This window comes from Mirounga angustirostris, unplaced genomic scaffold (assembly GCF_029215605.1).
Source record: "Mirounga angustirostris isolate CCGP_5_RB_7025 unplaced genomic scaffold, mMirAng1.0.hap1 SCAF_15, whole genome shotgun sequence".
NCBI classification, from domain to species: Eukaryota; Metazoa; Chordata; class Mammalia; order Carnivora; family Phocidae; genus Mirounga; species Mirounga angustirostris.
The window spans coordinates 64,386,419-64,402,726 of NW_026991723.1; the positions used below are offsets into that span (position 1 = coordinate 64,386,419).

The following is a 16,308-nucleotide window of genomic DNA, read 5'->3' on the forward strand; positions in this document are numbered from 1 at the left end:
AGAATTAACAAGATTGATAAACCCCTGGCCAGACTTATCAAAAAGAGAAGAGAAATGACCCAAATCAACAAAATCATGAATGAAAGAGGAGAGATCACAACCAACACCAAAGAAATACAAACAATTATAAGAACATATTATGAGCAACTCTATGCCAGCAAATTAGATAACCTGGAAGAAACGGATGCATTCCTAGAGATGTATCAACTCCCAAAACTGAACCAGGAAGAAATAGAAAACCTGAACAGACCTATAACCACTAAGGAAATTGAAGCAGTCATCAAAAATCTCCCAAAAAACAAAAGCCCAGGGCCAGATGGCTTCCCAGGGGAATTCTACCAAACATTCCAAGAAGAATGAATACCTATTCTTCTGAAACTGTTCCAAAAAATAGAAATGGAAGGAAAACTTCCAAATTCATTTTATGAGGCCAGCATTACCTTGATCCCAAAACCAGACAAAGACCCCATCAAAAAGGAGAATTACAGACCAATATCCCTGATGAACATGGATGCAAAAATTCTCACCGAAATACTGGCCAATAGGATCCAACAGTACATTAAAAGGATTATTCACCACGACCAAGTGGGATTTATCCCTGGGCTGCAAGGTTGGTTCAACATCCACAAATCAATCAACGTGATACAATACATTAACAAAAGACAGAACAAGAATCATATGATCCTCTCAATAGATGCAGAAAAAGCATTTGACAAAGTACAGCATCCTTTCTTGATCAAAACTCTTCAGAGTATAGGCATAGAGGGTACATACCTCAATATCATAAAAGCCATCTATGAAAAACCTACAGCGAATATCATTCTCAATGGGGAAAAACTGAGAGCTTTCCCCCTAAGGTCAGGAACGCGGCAGGGATGTCCACTATCACCACTGCTATTCAACATAGTATAGGAAGTCCTAGCCACAGCAATCAGACAACAAAAAGAAATAAAAGGCATCCAAATCGGCAAAGAAGAAGTCAAACTCTCACTCTTTGCAGATGATATGATACTTTATGTGGAAAACCCCAAAGACTCCACCCCAAAAGTGCTAGAACTCATACAGGAATTCAGTAAAGTGGCAGGATATAAAATCAATGCACAGAAGTCAGTGGCATTCCTATACACCAACAACAAGACAGAAGAAAGAGAAATTAAGGAGTCGATCCCATTTACAATTGCACCCAAAACCATAAGATACCTAGGCATAAATCTAACCAAAGAGGCAAAGGATCTGTACTCAGAAAACTATAAAATACTCATGAAAGAAACTGAGGAAGACACAAAGAAATGGAAAAACGTTCCATGCTCATGGATTGGAAGAACAAATATTGTGAAGAAGTCAATGCTACCTAGAGCAATCTACACATTCAAGGCAATCCCCATCAAAATACCATCCACTTTTTGCAAAGAAATGGAACAAATACTCCTAAAATTTGTATGGAACCAGAAAAGACCCCGCATAGCCAGAGGAATGTTGAAAAAGAAAAGCAAAGCCGGCGGCATCACAATTCCAGACTTCCAGCTCTATTACAAAGCTGTAATAGACATCAAGACAGTATGGTACTGGCACAAAAACAGACACATAGATCAATGGAACAGAATAGAGAGCCCAGAAATGGACCCTCCACTCTATGGTCAACTAATCTTCGACAAAACAGGAAAGAATGTCCAATGGAAAAAAGACAGTCTCTTCAACAAATGGTGTTGGGAAAATTGGATAGCCACACGCAGAAGAATGAAACTGGACCATTTCCTTACACCACACACAAAAATAGACTCCAAATGGTTGAAAGACCTCAATGTGAGACAGGAGTCCATCAAAATCCTAAAGGAGAACACAAGCAGCAACCTCTTCGACCTCAGCCGCAGCAAGTTCTTCCTAGAAACATGGCCAAAGGCAAGGGAAGCAAGGGCAAAAATGAACTATTGGGACTTCATCAAGATAAAAAGCTTTTGCAAAGCAAAGGAAACAGTCAACAAAACCAAAAGACAACCGACAGAATGGGAGAAGATATTTGCAAATGACATATCAGATAAAGGACTGGTATCCAAAATCTATAAAGAACTCATTCAACTCAACACCCAAAGAACAAAGAAGCCAATCAAGAAATGGGCAGAAGACATGAACAGACATTTTTCCAAAGAAGACATCCAAATGGCCAACAGACACATGAAAAAGTGCTCAATATCGCTCGGCATCAGGGAAATCCAAATCAAAACCTCAATGAGATACCACCTCACACCAGTCAGAATGGCTAAAATTAACAAGTCAGGAAACGACAGATGTTGGCGGGGATGCGGAGAAAGGGGAACCCTCCTACACTGTCGGTGGGAATGCAAGCTGGTGCAGCCACTCTGGAAAACTGTATGGAGGTTCCTCAAAAAGTTGAAAATAGAGCTACCATATGATCCAGCAATTGCACTACTGGGTATTTACCCCAAAGATACAAAAGTAGGGATCTGAAAGGGTACATGCTCCCCGATGTTTATAGCAGCAATGTCCACAATAGCCAAACTGTGGAAAGAGCCAAGATGTCCATCGACAGATGAATGGATAAAGAAGAGGTGGTATATATATACAATGGAATATTATGCAGCCATCAAAAGGAATGAGATCTTGCCATTTGCAAAGATGTGGATGGAACTGGAGGGTATTATGTTGAGCGAAATAAGTCAAACAGAGAAAGACATGTATCATATGATCTCACTGATATGAGGAATTCTTAATCACAGGAAACAAACTGAAGGTTGCTGGAGTGGGGGGTGGGGTGGGAGGGATGGGGTGACTGGGTGATAGACACTGGAGAGGGTATGTGCTCTGGTAAGCGCTGTGAATTGTGCAAGACTGTTGAATCACAGATCTGTACCTCTGAAACAAATAATGCAATATATGTTAAGAAAAAACAAAAAAGAAGAAGATAGCAGGAGGGGAAGAATGAAGGGGGGGGAATCGGAGGGGTAGACAAACCATGAGAGACGATGAACTCTGAAAAACAAACTGAGGGTTCTAGAGGGAAGGGGGGTGGGAGGATGGGTTAGCTTGGTGATGGGTATTGAGGAGGGCACGTTCTGCATGGAGCACTGGGTGGTATGCACAAACAATGAATCATGGAACACTACATCTAAAACTAATGATGTAATGTATGGGGATAATATAAGAATAAAAAAATTAAAAAAAAAAAAAAAGAAATGGCCAAATTGATTTATGAACTTCTGTACCAAACTACCCTCCCAATAGCAGGGTATGCTGGTGTTGGTCTCAATGTACTTCAACCAAGACTGAGAACTATCAGTAAAAGTTTCCTAATATGACAGCTAAAAATATCATCTCATTACTGTTTCAATTAGCATTTCTTTGATTTCAAGTAAGATTTAACTTTTTTTGTATTTGTTGGTCAATTTTATTTCTTTTTTGAATTGCTATTAATATTCCCTATTTATTATCTCATTTTGACATTACTTAATGTATACCTTGCTCTCTTCCTGAAAAGATTTAAGGCAGCAGCTTAAAGGTCACACAAAATAGAAGACAGCATACATTAAAATAGGATGAAGCAGAAAAAAAAAAACCCAAATGAAGCCAGGAACGATGTTTTTTAAAAGGCATACTGCAATGAAAATAAATCTGCTGTTAGTGGGCAAGAAATTTGCCTCCAAGCTCTCTAGAAGTTAGCTCAGAAGGAGAATCTTGCCATTTGCCCAGTTCACAGTGATGAGAAAGAGACAGAGAACTAACTGTTCAAGATACATATAATTAATATTGGTATTAAAATCTGACAAGACTTTTCACTTTCTTTTTTTTTTTTTAAAGATTTTATTTTATTATTTATTTGAGACAGAGAGAATGAGAGAGAGAGAGCACATGAGAGAGGGGAGGGTCAGAGGGAGAAGCAGGCTCCCTGCCGAGCAGGGAGCCCGATGCAGGACTCGATCCAGGGACTCCAGGATCATGACCCGAGCCGAAGGCAGTCGCTTAACCAACTGAGCCACCCAGGCGCCCCAAGACTTTTCACTTTCTTATATTGTATCCCCTAGTTGTCAGACACAATGTAAGTTGCTTTACTTGGATTATTTTAACTTCCATAATCACTCGGTGGGAGTGGGTAATATATTAATGTCGTTTACAACAGTGCCTGTCTTATGGGAGTAGTCAATGAGTATTAGATATTCTGTTATTATTACTAATATTAAGTATCTCAATATCTAGAAGAATAAATCCCTTGAATCTTCTTTTTTAAGATTAAATTTAATATATATATTTTTAGAAGATTCAGCAACAATCACCCAAGTCAACAAAAAAGTCCTTTGGTATTTTCTTTGGAATTGTTTCACACCTATTAACTAACCAAGGGCATATTTACCATCTTTAAAAATTCAGTCTTCCAATTCAGTAATATGGCAGTTTGCTTATTTGTTTATAATTGATTAAAACAGTCTTACTGAGCCAAAATTCACAAACCAGACAATTCACCCATTTAAAGTATATAACTCAATAGTTTTTAGTATGTGTAAGATACACAGCACCATCAACACACTCAATTTTCTACCCAAACCATTTTGATTTGTACATTAGAAAGTGTTTTAATGGGGGCACCTGGGTGGCTCAGTCGTTAAGCGTCTGCCTTCGGCTCAGGTCATGATCCCAGGGTCCTGGGATCGGGCCCCGCATTGGGCTCCCTGCTTGGCGGGGAGCCTGCTTCTCTCTCTCCCACTCCCCCTGCTTGTGTTCCCTCTCTCACTGTGTCTCTCTGTCAAATAAATAAATAAAATCTTTAAAAAAAAAAGAAAGTGTTTTAATGCAATTCTCATGGAGAACACTTCCCTGATCTATTAGAGGTTTTGCTGCCAGAGAGAATGGGATGCGCCTCCTATTAAGTTTTCTAGCTGGAAGTACATGGAGCCCGTGGGAATGGTGGCTCTTCTCAGACTATAGCATTTCTCGATTATTTTCTTCTTTTGAGAAATTTTCTCTCTAGAATGTCTGTCCTTTACCTTATTACTTTCCCTACTCTTGTCCCCCTTTCTCCGGCTTTCCAGTCTCTCGTAGCTCATGATGGAGTGGCCACAACTGCAGTTCTCTCCCTCTGGTCTTGGGGCTTCTGCACAGGCTCTTTTCTTAACACCTCCTGAGACTCCTTTTTAGCTCATTTACATTCTTCAGATCTCAGCCGGGCTGGGGGCCTTCTCTGATTCTCCAGTGGATCGGGTCTCCTGTGAGACTCTCAGATTCTGGTGTATTTTCCTCTACAGGAACTTACCATGGTTTAAATCATTAGCTGATCTATGTGCTCCCTTGATGAGTGTCTTTCTTTCCCACTAAACTCTATGTTACAAGGGCGGTGTCAGTTTTCTCACTGCTAAACTCTCAGCCACCGAGCATGGTGCCCAGAACAGAAGCTACTGTTACTGGATGAATTAACCTCACCTCCAACTCCATGTTCAGTCTCATCTGCCTTGGAGTTCTGGCACCCCTCCTTTGTTGAAGGCCAGCCTTTACTGCATGAATTCATATATTTTATTGGGCAGCCAGATGCTGTTATATGAAGATCAACAAAGGTGGTTTTTATTATTTGGGGAAATGCTTATCATTTCCTACTAGAGCTATGAGAGTGTCCTTTACTTCAGGATTTCTGGTTAAAGTTTGCTCTTGCCTTCACAGCGGTCTATTTAATTTTTAATATTTACTTGAATGTTCACCAGGATTGTTTTTCTAAAGCAGCACCATCATTTGCCTGTACAAAAATGACCCTAACCTCATATTCCCTCTAAGGAGCTGATTTTTTTTGGTATTAGACACACAGAGCTAAAGGGGCACTTTATGTGAGAAGCTAGAAAATAACTAGAAGGTCCATTAAAATCAGCAAGTAGCTCATTTCGAATGCTCATGTATCCTTTCAGCTGGGCCAATTCAACTCAATGAGAAGAGGTGGGGCTTTATTTCTTAGTGTACTTTGTGCTTTATGAAGGGATTTTCTCATCTTGTCTTATATCTCTGCAGATCGAATGTCAGTGGCTGGGAGGTTCTAAGAATGCCCAGGTCTACACCTTAGATCACACACCTAGATGAAGACTTTGCTGGATAAAAATAATACTGTGGTTTCTATCCACCTGTCAATCATCCCCAAATGCTAAGAGGAAATGGCTTTGGATGATGAGGCAATGAGTGCTTGCTTCCATTTGTCTACTTTACCCTATGTTCTGCATTGCCTATAATGAATAGTGCTAGTTTTATGTCGGAGAAATACCCAGATAAGCTCTATTAAATATATCACTCATAAATTCTTGCTTTCATGGTCTCATGCTTCAGGAGCCCACCCACTTTGAAGCATGGAGCTTACTTCCCAGAAGAGGTGGTGGGAGACTGGGAGAAGCTACATATATTACTGTTAGTGTAAAATAAATTATTCTGGCAAAAATAGTTAAGTGAGGATAGAACCATCCTCTTGAATTTCATTTGCACCGCGGTCCAGGCCGTCTTCCTTGGGGTTAGCTACAGGAGCAGCCAGCAACAAGATGATTTCTTCCGTCTGACCCCCGTCAGTAAAAGAAAGAAGTATTCCAACCTGCCTTGGCTCCTGCAATAGGTCATAAACTGGTCTGCCCTGCACAGTATTTTGCTTTTAATTTTATTTGATTCAAAGTGGTTGGTTGAAGCCAGTGAATCTCAACTCTGAAATGGTGATAAAATACTCATGCTCTTAAGTTTTATTAATTGTGATAAATGTATAGCCAGCATGCTAAACTATTATGATCGAGAAGAAATATGGTGCTATTACATTCACTCTAAGTTATCTGATATCATGGTTACAAATACTTATGTGGCCAAGACTCAATTTACTGATGGGTTGTATATAAATACAGATCACAAATCTCACTTTTCAAGTCGATAGGTTTTCATCCAAACACATTTTCCCATAGGAATATTTTATAGGTGATGTTTGGATTCCAAGACTGATATTAAAAAAAAAAAAAAGCTGTAGCTCAAATTTTTGGCTAGAAATATAAACCATTTCCCAGAAAACCCCACTATTATTACAATTTAAAATATTATATGCAACAGAAAAGTAGTTTTAAGGAAAGAGGAGATGAAACTTGGGGAGTCCCTTTCTCAGATCTGGGGGCTTAGAAGGCCTCTAAGAGCTGAAGACATCATTCCTAGGAGCATGTTTCTTCAAAAGGTGCTTCTAGAAAAGTCTGAGAGGTGTGATTCTCAAAGTTTTCAGGCACACAATCAAAACAGGGAAGCACCGGGAGATTATTCCGAGGTAACTAAAGAAGAGTTAGAGAAGGCATTAATGTGGAGGCACAGGGAAATTTGCCTGAGGTGAATTAAGTGAGCTGTGAGGGCTGGAACTGGGATGAGAATGGCAGCATGGTATCCTGGGGGCAGTCCTAATATCTAGCAAGTGAGGAGCATGAAAGGAGATGAAAAGAAATTAGATCGTGAGTTCGGGGTAGAAGAATCTTCAGAGTGTGACCAATATGCCATCATGTCACCTTTCATTCAGATTGAGGGGATTTTTACCTTACAGCAGACAAACAAATGTCCCAAGAAAACTACAGAGATCTGTGACTTCTACATAAATGATACGTTTTCACTTACTTGAACTAAAATGCCGTCAAGAGAATTTGAATGGAGTTTGGAAAAATACTAGGAAAAAGCAAACCATATAGGCCCAGCTTCATCAGACATAAAACACACACACACACAGGCACACACAGGCACACGCACGCACTAACAATTCTCAGTTTGGACTGGGCCCTGATCGGCCTTTGTCCTCTGATAACTGCTGACAAGAAGCTAGGCACGGCAGATAGGATAATATCAATCTTCACCTCAAAAAAGTAAAAATCCAAGCTCTAGAGAGGGGCACTCAAGGGTCTGTGTGACTTTGTTACAGGGCACCTTTATCTCCTTAATTCTCCATCTCGTCTCTCCACAAATCCTGTTCTCCAACACCATGAGACTTCTTCATGTCTGCTGCTTTCTTTCAAACAGCAATTTTTCTCCCTACCACCTTCTCCCTTGGGGATCTCATACTCTCCGAGAGCTTCAATACACAAGATCATCTCTCTGGCCAGGACTCCCACGCTTCACTCATTCCTGAACTCTGGCTTCCAAATGCCTGCTGGATCTCCCCTGGATGACCAAAACAGATTTTAAAATGCCACATGTGAAACTGAACCGATCACGTATTTTCTTTTTTTTTTTTTTTAAAGATTTTTATTTATTTATTTGACAGAGATAGAGAGCACAAGTAGGCAGAGAGGCAGGCAGAGGGAGAGGGAGAAGCAGACTCTCCACTGAGCAGGGAGCCCGACACAGGGCTCGATCCCAGGACCCTGGGATTATGACCTGAGCCGAAGGCAGACGCTTAACCGACTGAGCCACCCAGGTGCCCCTGATCACGTATTTTCTAGTGAAAATAAACTCCCTTCTCCGCTCACTTGAATGGTACCAGCATCTCAGACACTGAGGCCTGTGACTTGGAAGGTGACTCTTTGTTGCCTCTCACACTCAGTTCATCGCCAAGTCACCACCTGATTTCTTGCATCTGTCTTCTTTCTGTCAATGACTAGAGCTACAACTTCTGTTCACGGTCTTTCTCTTCTAATCTGGTTTATGTGCTGCTACCACAGCAACCATCCTAAATGGGTATCTTCCACTCTGCCATTCCATTGTTCAAGAATGTCAGTGCATCTCTACTGTCAGATGAAGTTCACTAGTCTTAGCTTGATGTCAAAGATCTTCTGTTATGTCAACTAAACTTAATTTTTTTTTCTTTATTCTTACTTATTTTTATTAAGCACCAGCTTAATACTGCAGACAATTTCAAATCACCCATTTTTCCCTCCCTCACCCAAATTCTTGATAAAGAGCTCTTCAAGTGAAGACATGCTCTCTTCTCTCTTCTGTATAAAACTTTATCAAATAAATGCAAATAACTGTGTACATCTTGCTGTAAAATGCTGCCCACGGCTGTGGAAAGTGTCTGCTCAGGTTCCTTTCACTGTCCAGGTCCTGAAAGACTCTTGTTCATGAACTGCCTCTTCACAAAGCAAGTCCACCACTTGCTAGGTTTATCATTCTGAGGGTCAAAAACTTTCTCACAAAGTCTCAGTCCAGTCTCTTGTCTCAGCTGCTGTAAGTAGGCCCTCATCACCTCATCTTCCTGTTTGTTTGCAGGTTTGGCATAAATTGCATTAAGTGGAAAACCAGGCTCTCCAGAAATGGGAAAATTAGTGATTCCCAGCGTATACATTTCTTTTTCACCTTGGCTTTTGGAATTGCACTTCTGGAGTTTCTTTAGACACTCAGAAATGTAGAGAGTTATATATATCAAGGTTCTATCAGCTTCATTCTTAATCTCATAGTTTTTGAAGAAGACATTGGCCTTAAAATAATAGATGGCTTCATCCACAATATCTATCTTTTGTCTCTCTAGGGGCAGGTCCTTTGAACTGACTTCTGATAGGCAACAGTGCCATGTTTCCAATGAGTTTGGTGTCAGGGTCCATGAGAGAAGAGTGGTAAGCCGGCATCTTGGCGGTGCTGGTGTTTCAAGATAGACGAGGAGATTGGGGTTCAAGCGCGGTGCTTTCGGTCCGGGGGCCCGGGCGGGGTAGGCGGAAGTTAGGCGGAAGGGTAAACTTAATTTTTAGACATGGATCCCACCTCCCTCCTTTCATGGAATATATGCTATGGCTAAACCGAACTCCTCAAGATATCCTAACTGTGCCTTCCACTTTCCACTGCAAAGCAGCTCACTCTGTCCCTTTGCTTGGAATGACCATTCCCCCCTTGACACATGTGTCCAGTTTCCAAGTGTTCTTCAAGAATAAGCACACATTTTTATCTTGTTAATTAAGCCTTCCCTTGATGTACTAACTGGAAGGAGACTGCCCTGTCCTTGAACTTTGACACTATTTCCTGTTTCTAAACTTCAGCATGTTTACAAGTTTCTAAGTTGTTTTCTCCTCTGCCGGATTTATTTACCTCTGAATTTCTCTACGTCACTTAGTGTAAGAAAAAAGATACAGTCTCCTAAAGAGTTTAGCATTGGTAGGACCGAAAAGCACTCCTGTAAGTAACTGCAATACACTTAAGGATGAATGCTGAGTGACTGAAAGGGTAGGAAAATTATTTTAATCATATCTCTCTGTGGGAGGGTGAAGACACTGTCATTTGCATAATACCACATATCTGGAAGAAAATGGAACACTTCTGTCACCAACAGTATTCGTCCGAAGTCCAGATGTCAAGTATTGCTTAGTCAAATGATCTGGGTATCTTTATATGATAAAAACCCGTAAGTGAGAGACTTTACCATAGAAACAACACAGGAGGAGAAATATACATTTTGAGGGGGAACCTTAGTGGAAATTAGTTTATTATCTCAAATTGAAAGTACTTTATTTTTTAAAATTTTAAAAAGATTTTATTTATTTATTTATTTGAGAGAGAGACAGCAAAGTGAGCACAAGCAGGGGGTAGTGGCAGAGGGAGAGGGAGAAGCAGGCTTCTCCTCCCCTGCTGAGCTGGGAGCCCAACGTGGGGCTCGATCCCAGGACCCTGGGATCATGACCTGAGCTGAAGGCAGACGCTTAACCGACTGGGCCATCCAGGCACCCCTACAAATGAATTTTGGAATAACTTCTGTCAAAAAAAATTCTTTTCAGATTTTGACCAGAACTGAACTAATGCTACAACTTAACTCCTCTTCCCAGTCAGCCTTCTGCTCCAACTCCTTAGGCAAACATTTTTTGAGCTCCAGTTTGTGAGTTAGTCTTTATTTTTTAAAGATTTTATTTATTTATTTGACAGAGAGAGAGAGAGCACAAGTAGGAAAAGAGGCAGGCAGAGGGAAAGGGAGAAGCAAGCTCCCAGCTGAGCAGGGAGCCCGATGCAGGGCTCAATCCCAGGACCCTGAGATCATGACCTGAGCTGAAGGCAGACTCTTAACTGACTGAGCCACCCAGGTGCCCCCCACCTCAAGTTTCTAATTTAAGCATTACATTAGCAAGATTCATGTAAAAATCTGGGTAAGCCTCTAACAAGACAGTGAAACTTTGGGAGATCTACAGGCCAACTCGGATAAAGAATAAACAGCAGCTGCTAATACCACTGCAGACGCATCACAAAAATCTCTCCTTAGGGTGACATCTATTTATGCTACAGACTTATTGGTATTCACTGGATTCCAGCTCATAACCTGAAGCCCTGAGTGTTCATTAGAAGACAATGCAATCCTTGCCTAATCAGTAAGCCACTGTTTGTTGAACCTTTTCATGAGGTTCATGTCACTTACCAGGAGGTTTGCAGTTATGGGCCAAGTTTCTCATGTTCATTTGTTTGCAGAACAGACCTTATATCTTAATCCAAACCATTTACGAGAAGTCTCTAAAGCTGCAGGCAGTCCTCTGGGCCACTTCATCGTTTTATAAAGATAGTTGCAAATGTCCTATATGTTGATGCTCTATGAAATTAATTTTAAATGTTCAATAGAAATTTATAGTAAAGTTTTAATACCTTGAGACTTGGTGTGAAAAGGGGTATTTGAAAAGACATGATGAGTGTTTCCCAATTTGAAATGCTCAGCTGAGCTCAAGTTGCTTTAAACACAGCGTGTCCCAGGCATGCCCAGTGAATTGCAACTTACTCTAATCTCTCCTAGATGGGTCGTATGCATTGGGACATGCTTCTGCTCTGGATCTGAATTCTGTTTCCCGTCAGGACTGTAGTATGCCCTTGGGCCTTCTTCCAATTTCCTTGAGCTTCAACCACCACCTCCTTACTACTCCCCCTAGGTTGGACTAGTCACTGAAAGGGGTCCTGTTTTAATCCAGACAGAACACAGGTATGGCTCTCCTTACTTGAGTGTCACCACCGCTTTACCTGTATACCTGAACTCCATCCAACTCCTCCCTTCTCCCCTTAGGGTCAGATGCCCAGGATATCAAAGGCAGACTAGAATAGATATCCTTTCTTTGAATGACCTTGGACATTATAATGTGACTGCTGGCGCCATACCATCCAGCCAAGGTGGCCAGCTGTATGGCTTTCCTTACTGTATAAAGACACCCAGTTTTTAGCTAATCTTGCCATCTTAGTTTGTTCAGTACTCCTTGTTCTATACCCATTGAGTTCTCTAGCATCTGACTTCGGGTGTTTATGATAAAATGTTAGTTTTTTCCATTTTACTATTTTTTTTTGAAGATTTTATTTATTTATTTGACAGAAAAACATAGCAAGAGAGGGAACACAAGCAGGGGGAGTGGGAGAGGGAGAAGAAGGCCCCCCGCTGAGCAGGGAGCCCAACATGGGGCTCGATCCCAGGACCCTGAGATCATGACCTGAGCCGAAGGTAGTCGCTTAACTGACTGAGCCACCCAGGCATCCATTTTACTATTTTTTAATGGCAAAAAAAGAAAAAGAAAAAAAAAGATTCCTTGCAATTTAAATGTGGATCCTACTATTTATTTCCATTAATTCCCAAGAGAAGTAATTAATCAGTTTTTGAAGTCTGCTTTGGGTGAAAATACTTTGTGAGTCTATTCCTTGATGGCCATTCTGTCAGATGCATAAATAACACATAAAAAACTTACTAATAGATATTCCCAGCAGAAAGACTTTCTCTAGAACAAACACCCCCTTAAAATCCCTCACTCTTTTTGTTTCATTCAATAAAACAACAAAATATTTAATTTAGCTCTTGGTCTCCAGAGATGGCTGAGAGAATATTCTGTTAGATGAAAGAACATCGACATACTACAGCATAAGACATAATATATGGAGTTAAAACGGACAAGAGTAAAAAGAAGCATTACCTTAGGATCATGTATTCCAGAAAGCTCTTCATAGATCTTCTCACCTACCATGACAGCAGCCAAGTTTGCCGTGTATGTAGAAAGGCAAAACATACAGAAAATGGCCCAAAGGTTCATTAGAAACCTGCCAGTCCAGCATTTTGGGGGTTTGATGGCTGCTGTTCTACCAAACAAGAGGGCATAACATACATTCAAGGCTGAAGAAAAGGAGAAGACTTTACTTCTATTCCGTCCCTTGGGAGTCATACCAAAGGGGCTCTTCCATTCATACAGAGTGAGGAAGATGGCAGTGATGTGCAGAGCCACAAAAATCCCCAGCCACATTGTCCAATGGAGTGGCCACATGAAGGCTCCAATGGGAGCTGCTGTGTCTCGGGTCCTCACTAAGATGCCCAAGCTGGTGGAAAAGAAAGGACTGGTGAAATCTATCACCTGGCTTCGTGCAGTATTGATGCTGAAGGAGGTGACTGCCAGGTGGGCTGACCCACTCAGGAGATCACCCACCAGCCCAGTCCAGTGCCCATTTTTCCAGGCTCCATACTTGCCATCCCCAACAATATAGAGGTCAAAGTCAAAGTTCATGTCTTCCGCTAGCTTTTCCAGCAGATCAATGCAATATCCATAGCAGCACTTCTTGAATTTGATGGGCACTGTATCATTACTGCTATGAAGGCTGTTAAAAAGGCTGTCCAACATGGAGGAGTCATTAGTCATGGGGTTTAGACAGAGTTGGCCAGCAGGGCAAAAGCCTTCATCATCTACCTCCCGTGTGAAGACAAATGGATGCTCGATCAGGGTAACCACTCTCAAGTGTAGCTTACTCGGGTATTGGAAGTGGGTTTTGTGCCTCTGGGTCTGCTCTGGCCATATTCCATAGTCCATGACAATCTTGCCGCCTTGCCATCTGCCCAAACGGGTCCACATTGGCTTTCCCATGGGGTCATGTTGCAGATTCCAGATGAAAAAGTTGTTCTCTGAGCTGATGATAGTGGAACCTTTTACTTTGATGGAACCACTGAGGCCTCTGAAAGTGGTGTTGGCTAGAAACCTGGCAAAGAGGAGCAAACGCAAAAAGTAAGGAAAAGAGGTGAGGCCAAAGACAGGAAGGAGTGCTCATCTCTGCCTTAATAAAAAGAAACTCTAATTTTTTTTAAAGGCACTGCCTATAATTTCCTCAGGAATTAATAAGCCAGACTCTTCCTAAGAGAAGAGTCTTATTTCATTGAGCAAATGAGATCTTACCCTTAGGTCTAACATCTAGGCTAGGTGCGTGACTCTTGGTCTTACTCCAAATCTCTTTATTCCTAGTTAAGGGATGTGTTAATTGTTTCCTGTTGTAAACTGTTAATTATATATCCTCACAACTTTCCAAGCTATGGAGGTTCTCAGCATCTTTAACATGTTTCATTTCTACTGTTCACTCTATTCAATTGCAATGAAATCAGCTCAATAAATACCGTTTTTGGTGCAAGCTTTAGTAAGTATGCCTATCCTTTTATAATTGCTTTAAAACTGCATTCATAATTCCAGAAAATAGCCTAATCTTACTTTCAATGTTTCTCTTTTCACAGTGGAAACAATCAACACATCTATCCCCATAAGGCCAGTCAAAGTGGCCTCCTGGCCACGGAACAAAGAAAAAGATGAGAAATAGACTTGCAGATCTCAGGATAACCTCAGGCTACCCTCCCTCTAAGTCATTAGAGAAAAACAATTGGCTCTGGCTCTGGAGAGAGTTTCTCTGCCCAAGTCAAAGAAAGGAAAATTACCAACTGAATGATATACTGATTCCTAACCTAGGGAACCTGGCACTCTCAAATATATGTTCTGATATGGGCAAGGCAGGAAAATGCTTGGTCAGTGTCTGGGAAGATAAGGCAATACGAAGTAATATATAAACTTGTGGTACTTTCTTACTCTTAATTATGGCCTGTGCCCAAAGAAAAGCCTAGACTTTGACATCAGACACACCTCTGTTTGGATTTTGGTCCAGCCACCTTCTAGCATTATCCTTGGTTTTGTCTTCAGCAAAATGGGGGAAAATGATACTGCCTCCGTTACAATGGCTGGAAATAATACATGGAAAGTATATACCCTACCATTTGACCTAGAACAGATGTTTCACATATGGTACCTATTATTCAATGTCATTCAAGTTTTTTCAATCAAGGCTGTCCCCAGGTCACTTTTCCCTAATCTCTAACAGAACTTCTCTAGTTGGAGACACCAAGTATTGCATTACGAGAAACTCATAGAGGGTACTCAAGACACATTTTAAATTAAAAGGAATTATAATGAAATGTGGAACGTAACATAGAAGTTTTTTTGAGGAATCAGGTGATACAAGTCTAGACTCTCAGCAAAACACATTCATCCATTGCCTGCCACCAACATTACTCAGTAATTTATAAATGCAAAAACAAGTAGTAAGAAGTTATGCTGTCACAGAAAGGACCTAGAAAAATCAAATTGTGTGAAGAATGTACTAATTTTCATTAGAGATATAAATGTAAATCACATTTGAAGATGCTCCTATCACTAAATGTAATGAAACTGCTCATTTTGGTAGATTGCATGTAATGGTAATTATTCATGTTAGCATTCCCCAGTGGGACTCTCTACCACTTAAAATGAATTTTATTTTGCAACAAGTAACGAAGTCTCAGTTCTTAGATTTTAAAATAGTTTTATGCTTCTTTAGAGAAGTAGGGAACCAAATCATTAAAATATACAGATTAACCAATTGATAAATTACCTAGGTACTATAAAGGAAGATTGACTACAACTGTGTTTCTAATGAGCAATCTACAATTAGATGTGTTCTCTCTCTCTCACAGACACACACACACACACACACACACAAACTGACATAGTCTAGGGAACAAAATGGTTTGTAGTAAACATTTCATTTGGTCAATTTGATGATCAGTAAAGTTGGAGTTGTAGAAAGAGAATCCCTTCACTATTTTAAGAATATTTGGGACTTACTTGTTATAGATTTCTAGCTGGATAGACCCTTGAAGGACTACCACTGAAAAAATATATACTCATCTCAGAAATCTTTCAGAGATTACGTAACTCCTTCATTCCAGTAAAACTTATTCATTATTGATGTTCAATAACATCCAAGATGGTGGTGACTGAAGGACAATGCTCAGTTGTCTCTGAGGCATCCATTTGTCACAGAAACGCAAATCTAAATGTCTTCAGTGTTCCCACACCAGAAAACCCAGTGCCTGTTTCACTATGCAACTGGCACCAAGAAATTGGGTCTCAGAGAATCCCCATTTATGACAGATGATTTCGGTCTATTTTATTTTCAGTTTTACAGAGAGGGTAAAGTAAAATAATCTCATTGATAGCTTTTAGTTATAGTCCCCTTCACTATATATTCTTTGTAACGTGATGACAATGCAAAAGCAAAGTTGAAATGCCCACTGATTAAATGGTTGAAATGTCACTTTTGCTCTAATCAGTT

General features: G+C 40.6%; 1 protein-coding gene and 1 pseudogene across 4 annotated transcripts in view; both read right to left on the reverse strand.

The window, feature by feature from the left end:
* GRIN3A (glutamate ionotropic receptor NMDA type subunit 3A) overlaps positions 1-16,308 on the reverse strand; it is a 170,945-nt gene that overhangs the window by 98,223 nt on the left and 56,414 nt on the right. For all 4 annotated transcript variants that reach the window (XR_010407841.1, XM_064579873.1, XM_045882807.3 and 1 more), the window contains exon 3: positions 12,831-13,878. Coding sequence is in view for 3 of the 4 variants with exons in the window: in XM_064579873.1 (XP_064435943.1) it covers positions 12,831-13,878 (1,048 nt within the window). In the remaining variant the exon portion in view is untranslated. The remainder of the gene's footprint in view (positions 1-12,830; positions 13,879-16,308) is intronic.
* LOC123849857 (actin-related protein 2/3 complex subunit 3-like) lies at positions 8,863-9,636 on the reverse strand (annotated as a pseudogene).